Below are 21,219 nucleotides of genomic sequence, written 5' to 3'. Positions count from 1 at the left end.
TGGCCAGGAAAGCTTTTCAGGAAACCTGTTGTGGACTCGATAGCAGGACAGATAGCGATGGAATGAGTGTTGACCAGTGGTGCTAATGTGCCTTTGACTTGGTCCGGAATATGTATGGAAAGGCACGTGGCAAGTGGGAAATGAATTGTGGAGGCCGGCCTTGTGAGTGAGGTTAAATGAATGACTGGCGTAGAAACATCTTTTACTAGGCTTGTTCTCTCACTGGGTTATGCTGCTTGTACGGTAAAGCATTAAAGTTCAGGAGTGTGTGTGTGTGTGTGTGTGTGTGTGTGTGTGTGTGTGTGTGTGTGTGTGTGTGTGTGTGTGTATTTAACTGTTGACCGGTTGGCACTTGTCCAGGCACTTGAGCCCTGGGACTGTAATACTGAGAGAAGGCAACCCAGGGGGCCAACCGCGTGTGACTTTGCTCTTCTCCTTCACTTTGGGTCATCTTTAGGGCCAAGGGCGTCTGACCCTGGATGGACCAGGTACAAGAAGCCTCATTCGACCAGCAGATGTTCACGTTGTGAACACTTGTCAGTATGGGAAAATGGGCTTGCAGACGTTTCACAGGTTTGCTCAGAGTTTGCTTGTCCAGTTGGTTCCTGGCTGGAAGGGAGAGGGTTACCCTCTTCAGAGTCACCAGAATAACCTTTGGGGAGGCAGCAGGGTCATTGCCCTAGGATCATCACCTCTCTGAGCTAGAAGGGAACTAGACAGCCACCTGTCCATCGCCTCCTTGAATTGATGAGGAAACTGAGGTCAGAGAGATGAAGTGTGCTTGTCATGGGCTGGCCTGGAGCAGATCCAGGTCACATGAGCCTCTCGGCTTGGGGGATCCAGGATGCTGCTCATCCAGCTGGTTTGATGGTCCCATGCTGGTGGGCAGATGGCCACCCTGGAGACTGGCTTTAAACTCTCCATCTTAGATATTTGCTGGGTTGTTTATTCTCAGGGGCAGATCTGTACGTGGTGGTGGGGTGGGAAGACCGCCAGACTTTGGGAGTCAGACGCAGGTCATTGGGCTTGTCAGAACCTCAGTGTCCTTACCGTTCACAGTGGAGTAAGGTCACTGGTGGTACTGTCTTCCTGTTGTGGTGAGAAGGGCCTTGGGAAGCTTTTACCTTCCGTCTCCCACGAGCTGTGGTTTTTGACTTTTGCTCTGGCCTTTGATTTCATAGGTTTATGGGGACTCTTGATTCATCCCTGAAGCGTGTGCCTCAGCTGAAGCTTCGGGCTGCCTGCAGGCAGTGGGACAGCCAGCGTGTGGTCAGGGGCAGCCCTGGAGAAGCCAAGAGAGGCCTTTCCCCACAGCACCAGGCTGCCCCTCTGTTGTTAGCCTTCCCTTTCTTCTCACCGTCTGCCTAGTAGAGTTCAGATCGCAATGGTCCAGGCAGAAATTGCCACCCCACTGTTCAGAGACGGTCGGTGTTCAGTAGGCTCTGGCAGAGGGTGAAGTGATTGCCTTCTGTAGTTGAGTAAAAATCTGGAATTCAGTCCATCCTGGGAGGGGCGGTTCCAGTGGCAGTTAGGACTGTGTATGTCCTTGGTTTTATTGCCATGTGGTTTTTATTTGTTTCACTGAGTCTCATTTGGAGAGCTGTTTGTTCTGGGTGACGTTAGAAGACTTCGCGTTTATTATAAGCTTTGTCCCTAAATTTTTACGTGTTATTCTATCGAGGAGATTTAGACCGGTTGTTTTGCGTGTGGGCTCTCCAGTTGTGATGTAGTCACTTTAGTGTGAGTGAGCTTTAGTTATAATTCTGTCTGCTTGATTGTATCTTTCAAGGTATTGAGAAAGTACTTTTTTTTTTTGCAACCAGCAGAATATGCTGCACAGTTTTTTACAGTTTCCTTGCAAAATTTCCATTGATCAGTAAGTCTGGGCTCCTTAAGGCTAATTTTTTCCCTCCTTTTTGGTGAGGCAATTGGGATTCAGTGACTTGCCCAGGGTCACACAGCTAGTAAGTGTTATGTGTCTAAGGCCGGATTTGAACTCAGGTCCTCCTGACTCTAGGGCCAGTGCTCTATCCTCTACACCACCTAGCTGCCGCCTGCCTTGTAGACGTTTTACCAGCCCTGCTCCCAGAAAAGAAGGGGGGCCACTGAGGGAGGAGATGGAGCTCAGACCCAGACATTGGCTGCAGAGGAGCATAGACTCAGATCTGGAGCTGAATAAACCCCAGAAGTCACATCTTACAGATGGGGAAACTGAGACCCAGGCCGGTGAAGGGACTCGTACAGTCACGCAGGCAGGATTTGACCTGGGGGCCTCTGACTCCAGAGCCTAGCTCTTCGCACTAGGCTGCCCTTCCTCTCTGTAGCCATGTCCTGATAAAACAGTTGTGGGGAGAAGTTACACCTTTTGTCTGAGATGGGATTGGAAGGTTGCCTCCAGATTCCAGCACTCGGTATGACTGAGCTCCCCCTATCATAGGATGGACATTCTAGAGTTACTGGGATCTGTCTTTCATTCTGGGCTGATTCAGGAGGGACTTTGGTGATGAGCCCAGATTATGGTGAGGATCCCGGCATCCCACGCCCAGTCATACATCCGTAGTTAGATGGAGGGGACTGTGGGTAGTACGTGCTTTTTGTTTGGAAGTGTTTCTTTTCTTTCTCTAGGCCAGAAAATCACGTTTTTTCCTCTGTTCTTGAAAATCAGCAGCACATGGCCTATCAGTTCTCCTAAACCAGACTCTTAGGGTGGGCAGGGGTTCCCTCTAGAAGCCAGCCCGCTGCTGATGGCTGTGCAGCCTTGGCTCAGAGGCCTGAGGGAAGAGGAGCCCCCCTGCCCACGCGGGGCAGCTCTCCTGTCTCTGACTCTTGTGTTTTCTTTCCGTCGTCACAGATTATCTTGATAATGGCAATAATAAGATGGCAATTCAGCAAGCCGACAAACTGCTGAAAAAACACAAAGATCTTCACTGCGCTAAGGTGAGTCCATTCAGCGTGAGGCATTTTTGATTTGTTGAATTCAAATACACACGCGCACACACCCCCCTTCCTACTGCTCACACGTGGCCTTCCAGCCACTCTAAAGTCATTTGCTAATTAACCTACGAAGTATCTATTCACCTGTGGCTTTTCAGACTGTATTGGCGTAAAGGTGAAATACTCCATGTGCCTTTAAGCGTTTATTTCTATACGGTCTTGTCTTTTCTACTTCTGTATTATACATTGAGTCCATGTCCTTCTCTCCATTTATGAGAATTCAATTCTTAAATCCGTTTAAAACTCTGCTCAAATGCCACCTTCTGCTAGAAGCTAGAAAACTCATTTTTCCTTTTTCTGTACGTGGCCTTTCACAGATCACTTGCTATGAGGTCCTGTGTGGTCCCCATGCGTCTCCAGTGAGAGAAGAGAGGCCAGCAGATCAGATTCACCAAAAAGCGAAACTCTGTTTCTGTCTTCTGCTTTGGAATGAAATCTCTGGGTTCCTTTTCCTTCCCTGAGTCTCTTCCATTCCCTTTCTGGCAGCTGGTTCTTTCCTTCCTCCATAGGTATTAAAAGCGATTGGGTTACAGAGGACTGGGAAGCAGGATGACGCCTTCGCCCTGGCACGAGAAGTCGCCGCCCTCGAGCCCACCGATGACAATTCCCTGCAGGCACTCACCATCCTCTATCGGGAGATGCACAGACGTGGGTCTTTTGTTCAGCTTTGTTTTTAATAACGTTATGTCTCTTTTAAAAGTGGAGAGGCACTTTTGGACATTATGATTTTGTGCACACTTGGGTTTTGTCTGCTTGAAGTATCCCTTGTAATTTAGATGTCCAGAGGGGAGGTGAGCGCTGGCAGCTGGTGTGGGGGCTGGGCAGAGGAAAGGAATGAGGGACCAGGAAGGGAGGAGCTGGGCAGGGCCGAGCCGGCTCCACTCAGTCCTCCCAGCTGTTGGAGCCTTGAGAGCAACATCTCGGGGCAGTGGTCGGGGCTCATAGAACTCTGGGTCCACTGAGAATTGCAGGCTTCCTTGTTCGCTCATTTGCTCATTCCTTCCTGCTCTGTCCACCAGCCTTGACCTCCTTCTCCCCATTCTTCTTTGCTGTTCCGAGTTGCATTTAGTTCCTCTTCAGGGGAGCAGGAGGTCACTAGGCCCACTCGCGTACAACAGCGCGACCATCAGTCCCGTTCCTCGGGGCTTCATTTGTTAGGGGCCTGCTGTGTGCCAGTCACACAGAGGGGCAGTGGGTCAGACAGAGCTCACTGCTTTGCCTCGTCCTCTGAGGGCAGTGCCTCCTTCCGCCCATGCCCCCCCCCCCGGCCGTATCCAGTCACGCAGAGTCAGGCCCTAATTTCATTGAGCTCAGCTCAGATGTCACCTTTGCCTCTCAACTCTTTGGAAATTCTGTTGTCCATATTTCAAAGTTAATTTTCTGCGGAGATGTTCTCCCTGCAGTAGAATGTAAGCTCCCTGAGGGCAGGATGGGTTTGCTGGTCCTTGTATCCCCAGGGCCCAGCACAGTGCCCGGCTATTGTAAGCCCCTAACAGATGCTTGTTGACTGAATGGAATCGAAGCCCCTTTGGCCAGCAGTTGGTCAGAGCTGCTGTTCGTGAAATCTTACCCATCTCGCCTGTTTCTGTCACAGCGGAACTGGTCACCAAGCTTTACGAGGCCGCTGTGAAGAAGGTCCCCAACAGTGAGGAGTACCACTCCCACCTCTTCATGGCCTATGCTCGAGTTGGGGAATACAAGAAGATGCAGCAGGTATTGGTGGCCGCGAGGGCTGGGGGACTGGTTGGGGGTGCTTCTCTTGTGGGTTGGACAAGTGATCTGGCACTGTGTTATCTGTCCGTTCCCCTGGCTTGGAACACCCTTTGTTTTGTTTGGCAAAGTTGCTTCATGAGAGACTGAAAAGGGCAAAAATCCTGAAGTAGGCCTGAAACAGCCAACTGCATGGCTTATGATGTAATTTTATTAATGTCGGTGCTAGTTGGCATTTGTTAAGACGCGAGGTTTACAGAGTACTTTATTTACATTGGATGCTCACAACCCTGTGGTAGGTGCTACTATTCTCATTTCACAGACAGGAAGCTGAGAGGCCTAGAGAGCATAAATGACCTATCCTAACACAGCTAGGAGCAGGATTTGAACCCAGGTCTTCCTAACTCACAAGTTCCAGCTTCTCCCTCCCTCTTCCAGGCCACCTCAGGCCCTACCTTCCATCCTGTGGTATCTGGAAAGCCCCAGCCAGACCTGGTGCCGAGCTGGATTCTGCCCTCCCTCCCCCTCGCCCCAGATCACCCCAGACCCAATGGGCTTCCTAGAGGCCCCTGCCAAAGCCAGAACCTAGCTGCAACACTCTTTTTCCCCTCCCCCGAGCCTACCCTCAACCTTCCTGTCCCCTTGCTGGCGGCCCATCTTGTGAGGAGCCTGGGCCTTGCCTGCCCCTCCAGCCAGACTCTTGCCCTACTCAAAGTGATCTCCCCGAGAGCAGGGGCAGCCCCCCTCTTCCGTCTGTACTCCCGGCTCTTGGCGCATGGGAAGTAACAGGTTAATAAATGCTCCCGTGTTTGTTCCTTCATCATCCATCCTCTCCGGTGGGCTCGACTGCCTCTCACTTACTTTGTCTGCAAAGTGTCTTTGGTGCAGAAAGAGATGCTCGTGGGCTTTTTTGAAGTTTGTTAGTGAATCCACCATTTACGAAACATCTGTTCTATGTAAAACATTTCTGTGAGAAATGACCAGATGACTGGGGCGAAGCTCTGCCCTCTGGAAGTTCACAGTCTGACTGAAGGAGTCCACAAACATGTGACAGCCGTATAATGTAGTGATGATAGGAAGTGTGTATCCTTAAAGCATCTGTTGGGACTTTAGTAAGCTGGCTCTGGTGGGTTACAGCTTGTTTCAGCATTTTCAGATTAGGTTAGTTGTGCCTAGAAATGAGCATGTCTCTGAAATTTTTCCCCCTGATTTTTTAAAAGTGAAGGACTCAGGTAGATGAGAAGCCTGCTATGTCCCAGCACACCTAGAAAAGAACCTTCATGCTAAGTAGATTCGCCTAGAAAAGCTTTCAGGTCCGCTTTATTTTTAGTTGCTGGCTTGCCTTGCCTTTCTGTCATTTAAATGGATTTGTCTTCCTGAGTACTGTCTTCTTTGCTACTTAGGTGTTTGTGGGACCTAACTCATGCCCTTTAATGACGATGCTTTCTTTCGATCCGGTGTTTCTCCTGTGATTGCACATGACTCTCTTCTACAATAAATGTGATGTCAGGAGCCTGTGGGGCCATTTGAGAAATGCCAGGCAGCCTGGCTTTAGGCTTTCTTGTGGCAGCTCCCTTGATGTTCACGGGGTTTGGGATCATATTAAACAGAAATCTTCCCGGCCCAAGAGGAGAGCCAGAGAAAGACCACAGCAGTCACGCTTACCCTTTAGGATTCCCATGGCAGACCAGTGTTCACAGTGGAAACTGTGGCCCCCGGGTGGTCATTGTTAAAATCATCAGGTAAACTCAGAAAGCGAGGCCTGGTCAGGGTGACCTGAGGCCCGGCCTGTTTCTTGCCTCCTTTGGCTTAGGCTGCTTACCGGGCTGCTTTTGACTTTGACTCCCTCAGCCCTGCAGAAGAGAGTAAGAGCTTTGTCCCAGGGGACCTTGTCCTTGATCATGCACACCGGTGTGATTGGCACGCGAGATCTCACATGGCAGGAGCGGCCCAGGGGTGGTGGTGAAATCTTGGGGCACCTGTGTCTTCTTGCCCTGCTCTCAGATGCTCTAGGCTGCTCTCTTTCCATTTTGAAATGGGAATGCAGTGTGTGTTGTTTTTTGGAGCTGGTTTCTTTTGGATCCATAGCAATGTGATGTCTCAGATAAAGTGGGTTTGTTTAGGCAAATCCCCAAGCCAATATCTGGTGGTTGCCTAGGGAGAGATGGCTGCCTATCTCAGACCAGCCAGGAGCACTGGGCAGGGTGGGGCTTATATTGATGATCGTTTAGCACGGTGGTACAGGGATCGTTGAGTGCTTTCATTGGGTCTGAAAAGTTTCCTCAGTTGAAGACTGTCTCTTTGTCTTTCAGGCTGGAATGGCACTTTATAAGATCGTACCAAAAAACCCTTATTACTTCTGGTCTGTCATGAGTTTAATTATGCAGGTGAGTATGGGGTTCAGAATGCCATGGGGGGAGGGGGTGCTTTTTGGACTCCCTGTTAAGCCCTGTCGTTGCCCTCAATAACTTGCTTATCTCATGTTCTTCTGGTAGGGATATGGGGTTAGGGCCGTTTTCAAATATGTACTTTGAGTATTGTCTGTTTACTTTTCACAGAGTTTTTATTGCCTCTCCTCACTAGCAGATAGAGTTTGTTTTTATGTCCTGGTTGGCCTTTTCCACTTGTCATCTTAGCATCCAGTGATATTGTTGTCCCGGGTCATGGCAGCAGATCCTGGGGGAGAGGGGGTTAGGGAGAGCTAACAAGGTGTTTGAGTCATCAGAGATGAGTTAATTAGCCAGCCCAGAACTCAAGAGTTAGTTAAAAAGCCTCGCTTTCATCTGCTTTATTCATAAATAGACATAGTCTTGAGTTGCCAGCAGTGAGGTCATGTTGGGGGTGGGGTGAGCACGGACGACCTTCAGTAGGATTCCTAGAGGTCTTCTGGGGATACTCTATGCCTACAAACCATGTCCTGGCCCAGCTGCCAAAGAGAAAAGCTCAAAGTGCCCCACACCTAGAGTGTTCTCACATTTGGACTCTGGCCACCCTCTGAGGCAGCTGCTGCTGCTCCATTGGATGGGTGAGGGGATGGGGGTCAAAGGTTCCATGACTTGTGTGTAGCCATGTGGGTCATCCCGGGCGTGCTGACTGAGCCCAGCACTTCTCCCACCATTCCTGGCCACCTCCGAAACATCCAAGGGAAAAGAGATTCGTGGCTTCCAGCATAACCCTGTGTGGCTGTGCCTTCATTTACAAGATAGACATTCTGGGGGATTTTGTGTGCTAGGGGAGCTCGCTGTCTGAAGAAGCCCCAAGGTGAATTTGTTGTAATGAGTATTTTCGCAGAGCTTAAGATCAACCCTTGCTTGGATCGGCTTTGTAGATCTCAGTGAGGATGGCTAGTTGTCAGCATTGATGGGCTCTTGACGGAGTTGGGTTGGGGGAAACGTCTTGCTCAAGGCCGCTCATGTGGCAGCTTGACCGATGTCTTTCCTTTCCCGTAGTCCATATCGGCGCAGGATGAGAACCTCTCCAAAACCATGTTTTTGCCGCTTGCTGAGAGAATGGTGGAGAAGATGGTGAAGGAGGACAAGATCGAAGCGGAGGCCGAAGTAGGTATTCTGAGGTCGGGTCTTCTCCTTGTATGACCTTGGGGAGCGGCAGACCCAGCCGACGATGGCTGGGGGTGCTGTCAGTGCTGGGGCTCGTAGTTCAGCTCTGGTGCTTATTGGCAGGAGGATCTCACGCAAGGCAAGGAAACAGCCTCAGTTTCCTTGTTTGTCAAAATGGACAAACATTCCACTGCTCAAACCAGTAACCTTACAGGGTGGTTTTGAGGATCAAATAGAGAGTGCAGGAGAATGCTGGCCATGGTTTTTGTTACCGCTGTGCCAGAATGGCCTTCAGTGTGACCCTGCTGGCCAGGGCACTGTGGCTTCAAAGTCTTTCCACAGGGTAATGTGGGTTTAGATCCCGCAGCTCGACAGCTTTTCATTCTGGGTGGTGTCCCTGGCACTTAGCACTTCACAAATGGCCCACTGGAGGATTCAGGGATTTGCAAAGCGACTCACCCACGTGCTCTGTCTCTGCGAGCGAGGTGGGGTGCCCGGCCTATGAAGGGGCTGGAGAATGTGTTTTTGTGGGGGCTCAGAGCTGTGCCTTGCTGTCATCATCTGTGAACCTCTGGGTCCTTCTCAGCCCGTTGCCTCCAGGCGGCAGCCAGTGTCTGTCTGTGTCCTTTGTGAAGGCGTTCTGCCTGGAAGTGTCTCACTGGTTCTCGTTTTCTTTTGGGCTTTACTCCTCAGGTCGAGCTTTATTACATGATCCTGGAGCGCTTGGGAAAGTACCAGGAAGCCTTGGATGTCATCAGAGGAAAGCTAGGAGGTGACTGCGTGTGGGTCAGGGCAGAGGGTGGGGCATGCAGGCGGCTGCATGCCTGGCGTGGGCCTTCAGACCATATGAGGCACTGTCACCAGAAGGGCTTGGTTTTCTATGATACGAGATGTTAAGCAATGACTTGCAGCACCCGTCACAGACGTCACCAATCTTTTCAGCACAGCACAGGGTGGCGTGGTGGGCTCCTTTCTTCGCGGGGATTGATTTTCACAGGATCCTCCACGGAGCCCTAGAGGGGAACCCAGGGGCCATCGTTGAGACCCCTCCTTTTACGGGGGGAGTCAAGTGACTGGCCTGAGTCCGCACAGAGCCAAGATCTGACCCGGGATCCTCTGACACACTGCTCTGGGCTGGCCTGGGTTGCCTTTTCTTTCCCCACTGGTAGCAGCTTGTTCCATGGATGGGGAGGTGCCACTTGCGGGTTGGCCTTGGGCTGGGCTTCCCCCTTTTGTGATGTCCTCAGTCCATGACTGAGGTGAGAACAGGCCCAGTGTGACTCTTGGAGTCAATGCCACAATTCCATGTTGGTTAACAAAGACACGATCTGTGTGCACCTGCCCTCGTGGCCCATCCTGGCTTTTATTGGCCTTTGAGCCCCGTGATCCTCCAAACCTGACTTGTTCTGAAGGAGAAGAGACAGCAGGATGTGGTGGGCAGAGCGCTGGGGAGCAGGCAGGGGGCTGGAGTGGGGGAGAGGCGTTCTTGTGGGAGGCAGGCAAGGCCGTATACCTGTGGCTACAGGTTGCACATCGTGGAAGGGCACTGCTGAATTTGCAGTGGCTTTCTATAGTTTATTTTCCTAGTCAGTGGAGTGCAGGAGAGGGTTTCCAGGGGCTTTCTAGCCGTGAATCCTGTGACTCTGTGCCCAGCATTAAAATCCTTTCTAACCCTTACTTGCCGAGCTATGCTGAGGTTGAATTGCCAAGTCTGATTGGATCCCAGCTGTGGCTTCCTCTCCCCTCTGGTTCAGCCCTGGGAATTGGGATGTCTGAGGATTCCTCTTCCTCCTTGGTGTCACCTTCCTCCTCATCACCCCATCACCCCTTCCCCCCTGCCCCTCTGGCCAAAGCCATTGGTTCTGCCGTTCTGCCCGGGCACCAGCCTGGGCCTCCTCGGGAAACACATCCCTCATTCCTGCTCTTTCACAGATGGTAGAAGGAGGGAAGGGAAGCTTATTGACCCGCAGTGGATTGTTGGGAAGATGGGGTCACCTCCAGGGTCCCCCCAGTGTCATCCACAAAGAGGCCCCCCAAGGAGACCTCTTCTTAGGAAGGGAATCCCTGTAAATGAATCCCTTTTGTGGTTGTAGAGAAGCTGACCAGTGAGCTCCAGAGCAGAGAGAACAGGTGTATGGCCATGTACAAGAAGCTGAGCCGGTGGCCGGAGTGCAACGCACTGTCAAGGAGGCTTTTGTTAAAGAAGTGAGTGTGCTTGCCACGTTGGCAGGGTGGGGTGAGCGGTGGCCCCCACGCCACCTGACGGGACACGCACTCTCCCCCTCTCAAGCTCGTGGCCCAGGTGTGGAGAAGAGCAGAGGGGCGACTTTAATGGTCTCTGACGCCTTGGTCTTCTTTGATTTTAGCTCAGATGACTGGCAGTTCTATCTGACTTACTTTGACTCCGTCTTTCAACTCATCGAGGAAGCCTGGACCCCTCCTGCAGAAGGAGAACAGTAAGTGGGTTTGTTTCCTGTTGGGAGGGACGGGCAGCCCCTCGGGCTCCTCTCAGTCCCCAGCAGCTCTAGATGAGGGGCAGGCCAGCCTTTCTGGGACGACGGCACTGATCTCTCCCAGCCTCTCCTGAGCAGAATGACGGGCATGCTTCAGAGACAGTGGAAGCGGCGGGCCCCTGCCCGGTGGGGAGGTGGGGAATGCCCGGGGTGGAGTGTGGTCCGCATTGTCAGGCGTCACTCACCTTGGTGGGTGATCCCCAGGAGGGGCGTCTTCACAGAAGTGATTGTGCTGTAAAAACAATGAGCTGTCAATAAAGCTTGTCAACAAACAAGCCGATGTGGCCGTGTTCTCCTTTGTTGTCTGGTGCTCTCTGCTTCCTCCCTGTTGGCAGTGGCCTCAAGTTGGGAGGTGGGGGAGAGGCCCAAGAGTCTGTGTGTCTGTGTATCTGTCCCCAGCTCCCTGGAAGGAGAAGTTCATTATTCTGCAGAAGAAGCTGTCAAGTTCATTGAAGAGAGGATCCTGGAGGAGTCAAAGAGCTCACGGCACCTTCGGGGCCCGTACCTGGCCAAGCTGGAGCTCATCCGACGCCTGCGGCATCAAGGCTGTAATGATGAGCACAAGCTGGGTGAGGAACGGGCAGGCCCCTGCTGGGGTGCCCTCTGGCAGGGAGGCGGGGGGGTAGTTTCTCCTGTGCTTAGGAAGCCCCACTCTGCCTGTCTGCTTAAGGACATTCTGAGCATGTAAATGTAAGTAAGCAGGTAAGATCACCCACTTGTGAGGAGGGGACTGAATCTACTGCCAGAGAATGGGCCTTGTGCCAAAGGCTGACAGAATGACTGGCCCATAGTTCTTCTGCCCTGCCACTCAGGAGTGCCCAGCGCACACACGCACATGCACGTATACTCACACTCATACACACATACACAAGTGCACACACTCATACACATGCAATACGCAATACACTCATACACATGTGTGCACACACAAATACACACACGAGCATAATGCACACGTGCACACCCTCATACACATACACAGGTGCACACACACTCATACACACACGCACATGCACACATGTATGCACACACAAGCATACATGCACACATACACATGTGTGCACACACTCACATACACATATACGTATGCACACACACAATCATACATGCACACATACACAAGTGCACACGCTCATACACACACATGCACAGTCACATCAGTACATATATACATGCACACACATGTACACATGCACACACACTCTTTTTTGCAGGTGCCCAAGTACACGTCATCTTTCATACATTTCTTCCTACTAAAATGGAAGGGCTTAGAGGCACCATAGGAAGTATTGCAGAGAAAGGATTTCCTTAAAATCTGGATCACTCTCTTGCACGGATTCGATGTGTCACTATTTGGCCATTAGGTCTGTAATCTTGAAGTACGATTTTTTGGGGGCAGGGGGCTGGTCTAGGCCGTGACCTCACCAATGTGAACCAGGGTGGGGGGGGGAGGTGAGGAACCTGTTTATGCCGGTGTGTGGGGCCAGTGTAGAGTGTTAGGGTTCTGTGTGAGGTGACGTGAAGCCCCTGGGCTCACCCGGCCAGTTGGTGTCAGAGGTGGGATTTGAAAGCAGGTCTTCCTGACTTGAGACAGAGAGGTTGGCACTGGGGGTAGAATGCTGGGCCTGGAGTCTGAAGACCGGAGTTCAGATCCTTCTCCTCGAATCAGGCCTTGATTTCTTGGTTTGTTCTAGACGGGCCAGTCCTCTTTTCACCCTCCCTGCCCATCATGCCTTTGCCACTTTGGAGCCAGTGAGTGGTCTAGGTTTGACGGCTCACCAGCACCCTGCTCACAGCTCTCCGTAGTTTCCATTCTAACGTGCCCTGGAATGTTCTTTGTCTTTTCGGTAATTTGGTGATTGTATCTCCTAGGTGATCCAGAAGAGTTAATGTTTCAATATTTCAAAAAATTTGGAGACAAGCCTTGTTGTTTCACCGACCTAAAGGTGTTTGTTGACCTCCTGCCCCCTTCACAGTGCACAAAGGTAAGCGTGCTGCCACCAGGGTAAGGTCTTGGAGCACAAAGACAGGCCCCTGTCTGGGAGTGGAGCACTGAGGACTGGCAGCTTTTCTGAGGTAGCCTTGATTTCACTGGGTTGTTTGAGAATCCCAGAAACTCTACCAGGTCATTTCTGAGTCTCTGTTTGCCCTGTGTTAATAAGGGACATACGGGACATACGACGGGTCACGTCCTCCCAGCCTCTGGCTCTCACGGTCTCTGTAGGCCGAGCCTGGCGACCTCTCCTCTCCTGCCATCCAAGGCCCAGCTTCCTGAAGACGCTCGGCGTCTCTCTTGCCATACCACCACCTCTTTTCTTCCACCCTGTGGAATGTGGCTCCTCCCTGCGCTCTTTCTTAGGTGACTCAGTGGATTCTGACCATCCAGTCCAGTGGTCCTTTTTCTATTCTCTTGTCTCCAGGAGAATGCAGGCTGCTCCGGGGTAGCCTGTGCCTTGTAATTCCAGTGCCTTCCCTCTGTTCATTACTTCTCACTTATCCTCTGCCTAACTCGCTGTGTGTGTATTTGTCTGCATCTTGTCTCCCCTGTGAGATCTTAAACTCCTTGAGGGCAGGGGCGGTCTTTTGTCTCTTTCTGTCTCCCCAGCGGTAGGTGCTTAATCAGTGTTTATTGATTGACCAGTTGGCTTTGTAAACTCTTAATCCATGTTTATGGGATTGGGACATTTGGTGCCAAGTTCCCTCTTGGAGATGCCATCTCTTTCCTTGGCTTTGGAGGCACCATGCCATCCTTCTCCACTGTGTGTCCCTGGTCCTGCTGTGAGCTCCAGCCTGCATCTCCCATGGCCTGCCTGTCAGAGCATCTTCTCCTTCACTGCCTCAGCACTGACGCCGAGCGTCCGGCTAGGTCTTAGCTTCCTGTGTCCTGGCCCCCTCTGGCGTCCTGGAGAAGCCTGTGTACCCCTTCTTAGAATCCTCTCTTAAATGCACAAAGTGAAATAGGTAGAATTACAAGGAAACCAATAATGTTGAAATGCAGTTATCAAAATACTGAAAAAGTGTTCACGGACCCGGTGAAGAACTTGTGCTCTCGTCCTCTCCAGACTGTCCCTTACCCTACGGCCCAAACCCACGTATTCATAGATCACTCTTGGCCAGCACAGTGGCTTCCTGGGCCTGGCAATCAGAGTTACGGTTGGTTTCCTCACCATTCAAGGCCCCAAACACTGCTGCCATGCTTCCTCCTGCCTCAGTGAGCAGCGTGGGGTAGTAGGGACAATGCTAACATCACCTGGGGCTGCATTCAGAGGGGCAGAGCATCTAGGAGGGAGGAGGCAAGAGGCTGTGGTACCATGTGTCGGCTTCTGGGGGTGGTGGGGGGCCTTGAGTTCTCATCACGCTTGGTTGAAGGCACCAGGGATGTTTAATCAGGGAAGCCAAGAGAGCTGTGTCATGTGTTTGACAGCACGTCCCACAGAAGAGGGGTTAGCCCTGTTCCCTTTGACCCCAGAGGCAGGATGAGGGGCAAAGCGGCTGACCTCAGACAGTCACTAGCTGTGAACCCCAGGCAAGTCACTGGGCCTCAAGTTCTCACCTGGAAAAGGGGATGATGACAGCACCCACCTCACAGGGCTCTTGTGAGCCTTAAAGCATTTGCTGAATGCTAGCTGCTGTGAGGGTGAGGCTGAGGGTGACGGTGATGTGGTGCAAGAAAGGTCTGCGTGGGTCTCTTCACACTCAGATATTCGGTGTGGTTCTGTCAGTTGTCCTCTCACTCTCCAGCCAGCCTGGCCTCTGGCTGCTCCCCGCGCTCCACCCTCACCCCCCAGCTCCCATGGACCTATGTGATCATCGGGTGGTGTTACTTACCTCTCTGTTTCTTATCTGCCTCTGAACCATAAGCTCTGTGAAGGCATTCACCTTGTCCTGTCTCCACATGGCATCTCTTCTACACCGTGATCTCTGCACACAGTTGTTGAAACAAACTTAGCTAATCCTGGAATCTAACTTGAGCTGTCTAAGATCTCACTCATTTTGTCAGTGTGGTTAGCTCCAGCTCTAACCAGGCCATTACATGGTGGCCTGGCTCAGATGGGGTGCAGGGAGTTAGGAGGGAATGAGCTCCAGGAATGACTTTAACCTCTGTGAGGCCAGGTCTGTGTCTTCTCCGGCCCAGACTACAGGGCTTGGCCCTCACTGGGCTCTTTGTTAAGTCCACAGATCCAGGGCTCCAGCCCTGGTGGTATGTGCCTTCATCGGTGGTGGTGGGGAAGATCAACACTTGGAGGCTGCCCCAGGGAGAGGACCCTCTATTTCCAGGCTGCCAGAGCTAGTCCTGCCCAACCCCGGGGAGAGGCCATCCCGGAGCAGTTCGTGAGGCTGCAGGATGGTCAAGTCTAGCCAAGCTGGAACAGATATGACCAGGCCCCGGGTGGCAGACGGGGGGGAAGGACCAGGTTGACTTACAAGCTTTGCCATCTGTTTCCCCTTGTCAGTTTATCAATCAGCTCCTGGGAGAGGTGCCCCTGTCCACCCCCACAGAAGATAAGCTGGCCCTGCCCGCCGACGTCAAGGGCCTGCAGCAGCACCTGTGTGTGGTACAGCTGATGCGCCTCCTGGGCCTCTACCACGGCATGGATAAGGATCAGAAGCTGAGGGTGGTCCGGGAGCTGATGCTGAGATACCAGCACGGCCTGGAATTTGGTGAGCTGCCTTCCCACGTGGGACTCGCAGGGGCCATCCAGGGGCCCCCTTGGCCTTGAGGTCCAGGCTGTCCTCCCTTCAGACTGCGGACCTCCTCGTGGCACTCTGATAGGACACAGGCTGGGAAATACGGAGTTTATTGTATTCGCCCATTTTTTGGCTCATCTTAAAATACACAGTGAAATGACATGATGAGCATCCTCCTCTGGATAAAACAGTGTGTCCCTTTATAGACAGATGTACCCTTCAGACGCCCACAGGCTTTTGGTTTCATCCGTGTGGGTATAGCCCCTGCGGCCATAAGCAAAGGGTGACTTTTTCTCGGGGCTGCGGCCCGTGTCATGGCTGGTCCTGGTACTGCAGACACCCGGCTGCCGGCTCTAGTGTTCAGAAGCGTTCCCAGAGCTAGGCCTGGAAGTGACAGATTAGGACGCTGAGGCCAGGAGAGGGGAAGGGCCTTTTCCGAGGTCACACAGGGAGGCAGTAGGTAGCAGAGTCAGGATTGGAACACAGATCCTCCACACCAAACCCAGCATCCCCTATACTGCACTGTTTTCCTCCGCCTTTGCTTTCAAGGTCCCAGGGTCACCCCACCCCACCAAGCCATCCAAGTGCAGCTGGGCAGAAATAAAAGCTGGGGCTGTAGTCGACTTAGTTGTGTAACTGCTTGTTTGGTGTTTTGTTTTTCTTTAATGATGCCTTTTTTACATCATGTGCGTTTCCAAACATGCTTCCTTTGGTTCCCCTTAATCCTTCACCTCTAGCAGAGATTAGGAAAGAAACCAGTTTTAGTGAAACATCGCTTGCATCTGAGAGCGTATGCCCTGTTCCGTGGCCACAGTGCCCACCTCTGCCTTGAAGGGAGGGAAGAGCGTCTTCTCCCCTCCCCGAGGCCTAGTTGGGCATTTTAATTATTGCCCTGCCTTCAGCCTTGTTCGTGTTGTTGTCATAAGTCGCTGTGTGCGGGGTTTTCCTGGCTCCCCGTCAGCGTGTCTTCTTCTGTTTCTCCAAGATCTTCATGTGCTCATGCTGTTTCTTAGGCCCCAGTAATAATCTCTTAGGTTCGTGGGTCGCAGTTTATCTGGGCAGTCCCCAAGGGGACCTCCTTTGTTTCTAGTCCTTTGCCATCATAAAGTACTGCTGTGAATCTTTGTTTATTGCTGGGGTGTTTCTCGCCTCTTTGGAGCATGTGCCCAGAGTGGGATCTCTTGGGTGTTGCAGTGTATGTGCGTTTGAAGTCACTTTTTGGGGGAGGCGGAGGGAGGCAGGCATAATTGCCTCCCAGAACAGCTAGCTGGATCGTTAGGCCGCCTGCCTTCCCATGAGCCCGACAGCCCCAGCCATTGCTGTCCGTTGTCTCTGGCTGCTGTGTGAAACTTCAGAATTGTTTTGATTTGCATTTCTTTACTGGTGATTTGAAATAATTTTGAATATGGTTGTTTATGGTTTGCAGTTCTTTTGAGAATTGTTCATATCCTGTAACTACTTAGCCATTGGGGAATTGTTCTTGATTTTCCACAACTAACTCCTAGATATCTTGAATATTAGACTAAGAAATATTTGGTGCAAGTATAGGTGTATATATTTATATTTTTACTAATCTGTAGTTTCTCTCCTTTTACTTCCTAATTGGATTGATTTTGTTTGTGCAAAAAAGCTTCCTAATTTTTTTATTAAGAAGTCTCCCCCTTCCTGGAGTTGTGAAAGATCCCCCTGTCCATTCTACCTCCTGCCCATTTTTTTCTGTTTTTTGCTGAGTGTCCGCTTGGGCCTGATTGTGGCCTGTGGTCCAAGGTGTGGCTCAGTAACTGCCTTCTGAGAATGTTCTGTGAGGCGCAGGGGGTCACGCGTGGGCTCTGAGCGCAGGGAGGACAAGTGAGGCGTGAACACAGTGTGTGGGACAGATGTTTTCCCTAATGCTGAGACAATGCTTTTTTCCCTTTCCAGGAAAATCCTGTTTGAAAACAGAGCTTCAGTTTTCAGACTATTACTGCCTCCTTGCCGTGCACGTGCTCATTGACATGTGGCTAGAAGCAGGTACGCCGTCCCCGCTGGCAGGTCTGTGGGTCCCTGGGGCCCTCTCTGGCGGGATGACTGCACCATGCTGGGCATCTGATAGAAGTGCCCACTGAGGGGGGGTCTTCATTCTGTGCTCCTGTAGAACAGTTTGCTCTCTGTTTCTAGAGCTCTTCCCTGTCTGTTCACCCATTCTCAAAAGGTGGCTTGGCACTTCTTGTCACAGAAGGTGAAAGCCAATGTGAGACTGAGACAGTTACAGGACGCCAGCTCACCTCACTGCCTCCCCACTGCCCTGGGCTGCACTGGGTGAGGTGGCCTCCACAGCCCCTTCCCTGCAAGGCCAGGGCTCAGGAGCAGCACCATCGAGGTGACCCTGCTTTGCAGAGGAACCGGAATGGGCCCATCGAGGCTCCAGATCTTGGTGGCATTCCCTGGCTGACAAGGGTGCGCAGCAGGCGGTCTTCAGGCAGTCCCTCCCGTTGGAACCTCTCCTCTTGGTATCTGGGCATGTGATGGTTTGTATCCATTTTCCTGGTGGTGGTGTTGGATCATTTGCCTTTTTTTTTTAAATCTCCAGGTGAAGAGAGGGCTGCGTGGCAGGCCCTAACATTGCTAGAAGAGGGTTTGACCCACAGTCCTTCCAATGCCCAGTTCAAATTGCTGCTTGTCCGAATCTACTGCTTACTCGGGGCGTTTGAGCCTGTGGTGGACCTGTACTCCAGCCTCGATGCTAAACATATCCAGCATGACACCATCGGGTGGGTAGTAGATACTCAGAATGCTGCGCACTCCACTCTGCCCCCCTCCTCCAGGGATGCTGGGACAGAGCTGTCCTCTGTGCTAGAGATAGAGAGGCCCAGGGAGTCTTCAGTGGGGATTTCAGAGAGCGACGTTCTGATCCTGGCTTTGGGACGAGTCCTCCACCTTCTCTGGGCCTTCTGTAAAATGGGGGAGTTAGACTGGATGGGTCTCTGAAGTCCTTTCTAGCTCTAAATCCTAGAATCCTGTGACCCGCCGTAAAATGGGTCTCACTGGACCTGCCAGTGGTCTGCAATGTCCTATTGGCTTGTTAGAGCTGGGGTTGGCCCGGGGTGGGGGTGAGGGGTCTAGGTTCTAGGGCATATTTGTGGCTGACTCAGTGAGTCCTTATTGTGAAGTCTGTCTGTTTGTTCCCTGGAGATGAAGGTGAGGCCTTAGCTGGCCACCTGTTAAAACTCAGATTTTTAAAAAATATTATTTTTTTTTTGCAAGAAATCCTTTAGCATATCTGTTTTCTACCTCAGTAATAAAGGTTGGAATCCGTCCTTTAAAGCATGCTTTTGGAGAAGTATCAGGTTCATTGAGAATAATCCCAGGTTGAGATCATAGCTCAGGGAGCCCCTTGAGGCCGAGCTTCCCATCGTGAGCCCAGCCGCATAGTGCCTGGCAGCCTCCTGGCCCCAGTTAACCAGGGCAGAGCTGCCCCAGGGGATGCACCGTCATGACATGCCTGTGATCTTTCTTCCAGCTATCTTCTGACCCGCTACGCAGAGCCTCTAGGTCAATATGCTGCTGCCTCCCAGGCCTGTAACTTTGCACTCAGGTTTTTCCACTCCAACCAGAAAGATGTAAGTGAAAACCTTTTCTTCTGTGGTCTCAGCTAATGAATGCCCCAACTCCAGTTAGAGCAGAATGTCCATATTGGGAGGGATCTAGGAGGCCATGGCTAGGCGGGGCTACAGGAACACTGTGATTGGGAGGGCTTTAGGTTCAAGGACCCTCCTCCCCCTCCTCCTCCTGGGGCCAAGCCTGTGAAACCTGTTACATTCTGCGGGGACAGATTCCCCAGTGTCTCTGATTACGTCCTTAGAACTTGGCTGGGTCAGGCCTGTCACTGACATGATAGGACATAGAGACGGGGCATGCCTTTCAGATCTGTGTCTGTTAATGACTGAGCTCTGTAGGGGTGCGCTCTCTCGAAGGGGGTGACAAGTAGTTCATCAGAGTTTTTCAGCCTTGGAACTGAGCAGCCTGCAGACCCCACTGCTCTTCATCGTTGAGTCTGTCAGCCACTGGACTCTGCTTTCACATCATTGGAATATGGAACAGACCTTTTAAAAAAGATGGTTTCATATAGTTTGAACTCGGAATATTACAGACTAAAAGGATGGGCATCATGTTTTCCACTTCAACTGGCCAAGCTGAACAGACTTTCCCCAAACACCAGGATCGGTGTGCCGTGGGCATTGCTGATGGTGTGATGGCCCTCATTGAGGGGCCGGCTGGGTATCTGAACAGATCGGGATTCAAGGGTCTCCATGTGGAAATGATGAGCAAAGTTGGGTTCTGCCATTTAAGAAGGGAAGGAGTCCCCCAGACTGGGAATGGGGGAATGTCTAGATGGGAAAACCTCTCTCCTCAAGTTCCTTGGGGCTGGCATTTGGAAGTCATTGGGAATGCGTGCTGTTGATCCCAGCTGTCAAGAAGGTTCCTAGAGAAAAGGGAGGCTTGTCATCTGCGGGACAGCTGCAGGGCTATCAGAGTGACTCATCCCGTTGAGTTCCGAGGCCTCATATTGTGCATGGTGCCCACAGGTTTTCCCCTGTTGTTTTTGATGCTTAGACTCTACCCTGCTTCCAGAGCCCTTGGCAGCTAAACTAACTTAGCTCTCAGCACGGTGCCTGGCACAGAAGAGGTGATTAATAAACGTGGATGGATGAATGTGTTGTTGTTTGTGAACGTTGTCAGTTACAAAATGAGATAAAAATCTCAAAGCAACAGCTCTGGCAGATGACTTGTCTGTGTTCTGATTAAGGACATGGAGGGTAGTACGTAGGAAGGGTGGCCAGCGTGCTTTCTGAGGAGCTGGCTGCTGGGATGTGGAGGGTCTCCGCTCGGGGGCCTGTGGCTCCCCCAAGGAGGGCGCATGGTGAGAGCTCACCTGTGGCTTCCGGCTTGTTGGAAGGAGAAGTTGGGCGTCAGTGAGTGGGTGTTAGATCAAGGAACTGTTTGGTGCCCAGCACATGACTGACCACAGGCCCTTGTGGGCAGTGACTGGTGTGCCTGCTGCCAACTCTCTTGGTGGGGCTGGTATCTGTTGGTGAAGGAGAAGGAAGGGCAGGTCCTTCGTACACCCGCTGGGGGAACGGGTGCAGTGGTGCTTGTGTCCCAAGGGAGTTGGCTTCCAGAATTTCCTCCACTAGCAGAGCCTGCAGGAACAGTTGGGCTCTGTGCTTCTCACGGACTGTTTACAAGAACATATTTTTAAAATACGAAGACACAGCACGTTCTGAAGAAAACCCCAGTATGCTCCTGGTTCTTATTCCAGCTAAATGTAGGAATGACTGAAGAGATGAATGCTTTCATCTGAGACGCCGGACTGCTTGGGTGATTCGAGCTAGTGGGACGTCTTGGGAGTAACCCAAGGGGGCAATTCAGCCCCATTCCCTTGTCTTAGGGCCTGCTCAGTTCTGTAGGCAAAAGGCTCTATCTTCACCAAAAAGTGGATTTTCATGGTCAGTGGGCAATGACGATGCTTCATTGCATGTTTATAAAGGTGGTTCTCTGATCTTTAAATGTGTCAGAAGTCAGAGGTGGTTGTCTTAAAGTGTTCTTCCGGCTTTGTGTCCAGAGAGCCAAAGGGATATTTAAGGTAAGAAGAATGTGTAGGAGACTCACCAGTGAAAAGAATCTCACTTTCAAGATGGAAGATGGCTGTGAATAATTTGTTCTTTCTCTGTGACATTCGGCCAGTGGTGCCTGGTGGTGGGGCTGATTCGTTGCCC

General features: G+C 51.6%; 1 protein-coding gene across 1 annotated transcript in view; it reads left to right on the top strand.

Moving 5' to 3' along the window:
- Window positions 1-21,219, top strand: part of NAA25 (N-alpha-acetyltransferase 25, NatB auxiliary subunit) — a 45,958-nt gene that overhangs the window by 7,642 nt on the left and 17,097 nt on the right. Inside the window, exons 2-15 of the mRNA XM_020979889.2 lie at window positions 2,852-2,937; window positions 3,504-3,642; window positions 4,589-4,707; window positions 7,017-7,091; window positions 8,154-8,261; window positions 8,955-9,033; window positions 10,355-10,466; window positions 10,628-10,717; window positions 11,174-11,343; window positions 12,647-12,759; window positions 15,229-15,436; window positions 17,384-17,473; window positions 18,033-18,213; window positions 18,963-19,062. Of these exons, the coding sequence (XP_020835548.1) occupies window positions 2,852-2,937; window positions 3,504-3,642; window positions 4,589-4,707; window positions 7,017-7,091; window positions 8,154-8,261; window positions 8,955-9,033; window positions 10,355-10,466; window positions 10,628-10,717; window positions 11,174-11,343; window positions 12,647-12,759; window positions 15,229-15,436; window positions 17,384-17,473; window positions 18,033-18,213; window positions 18,963-19,062 (1,670 nt within the window). The remainder of the gene's footprint in view (window positions 1-2,851; window positions 2,938-3,503; window positions 3,643-4,588; window positions 4,708-7,016; window positions 7,092-8,153; window positions 8,262-8,954; window positions 9,034-10,354; window positions 10,467-10,627; window positions 10,718-11,173; window positions 11,344-12,646; window positions 12,760-15,228; window positions 15,437-17,383; window positions 17,474-18,032; window positions 18,214-18,962; window positions 19,063-21,219) is intronic.

This window comes from Phascolarctos cinereus, unplaced genomic scaffold, assembly GCF_003287225.1.
Source record: "Phascolarctos cinereus isolate Bilbo 61053 unplaced genomic scaffold, phaCin_HiC Scaffold_4;HRSCAF=312, whole genome shotgun sequence".
Lineage (NCBI taxonomy): Eukaryota > Metazoa > Chordata > Mammalia > Diprotodontia > Phascolarctidae > Phascolarctos > Phascolarctos cinereus.
This window is presented reverse-complemented; position numbering and strand designations above follow the sequence as displayed.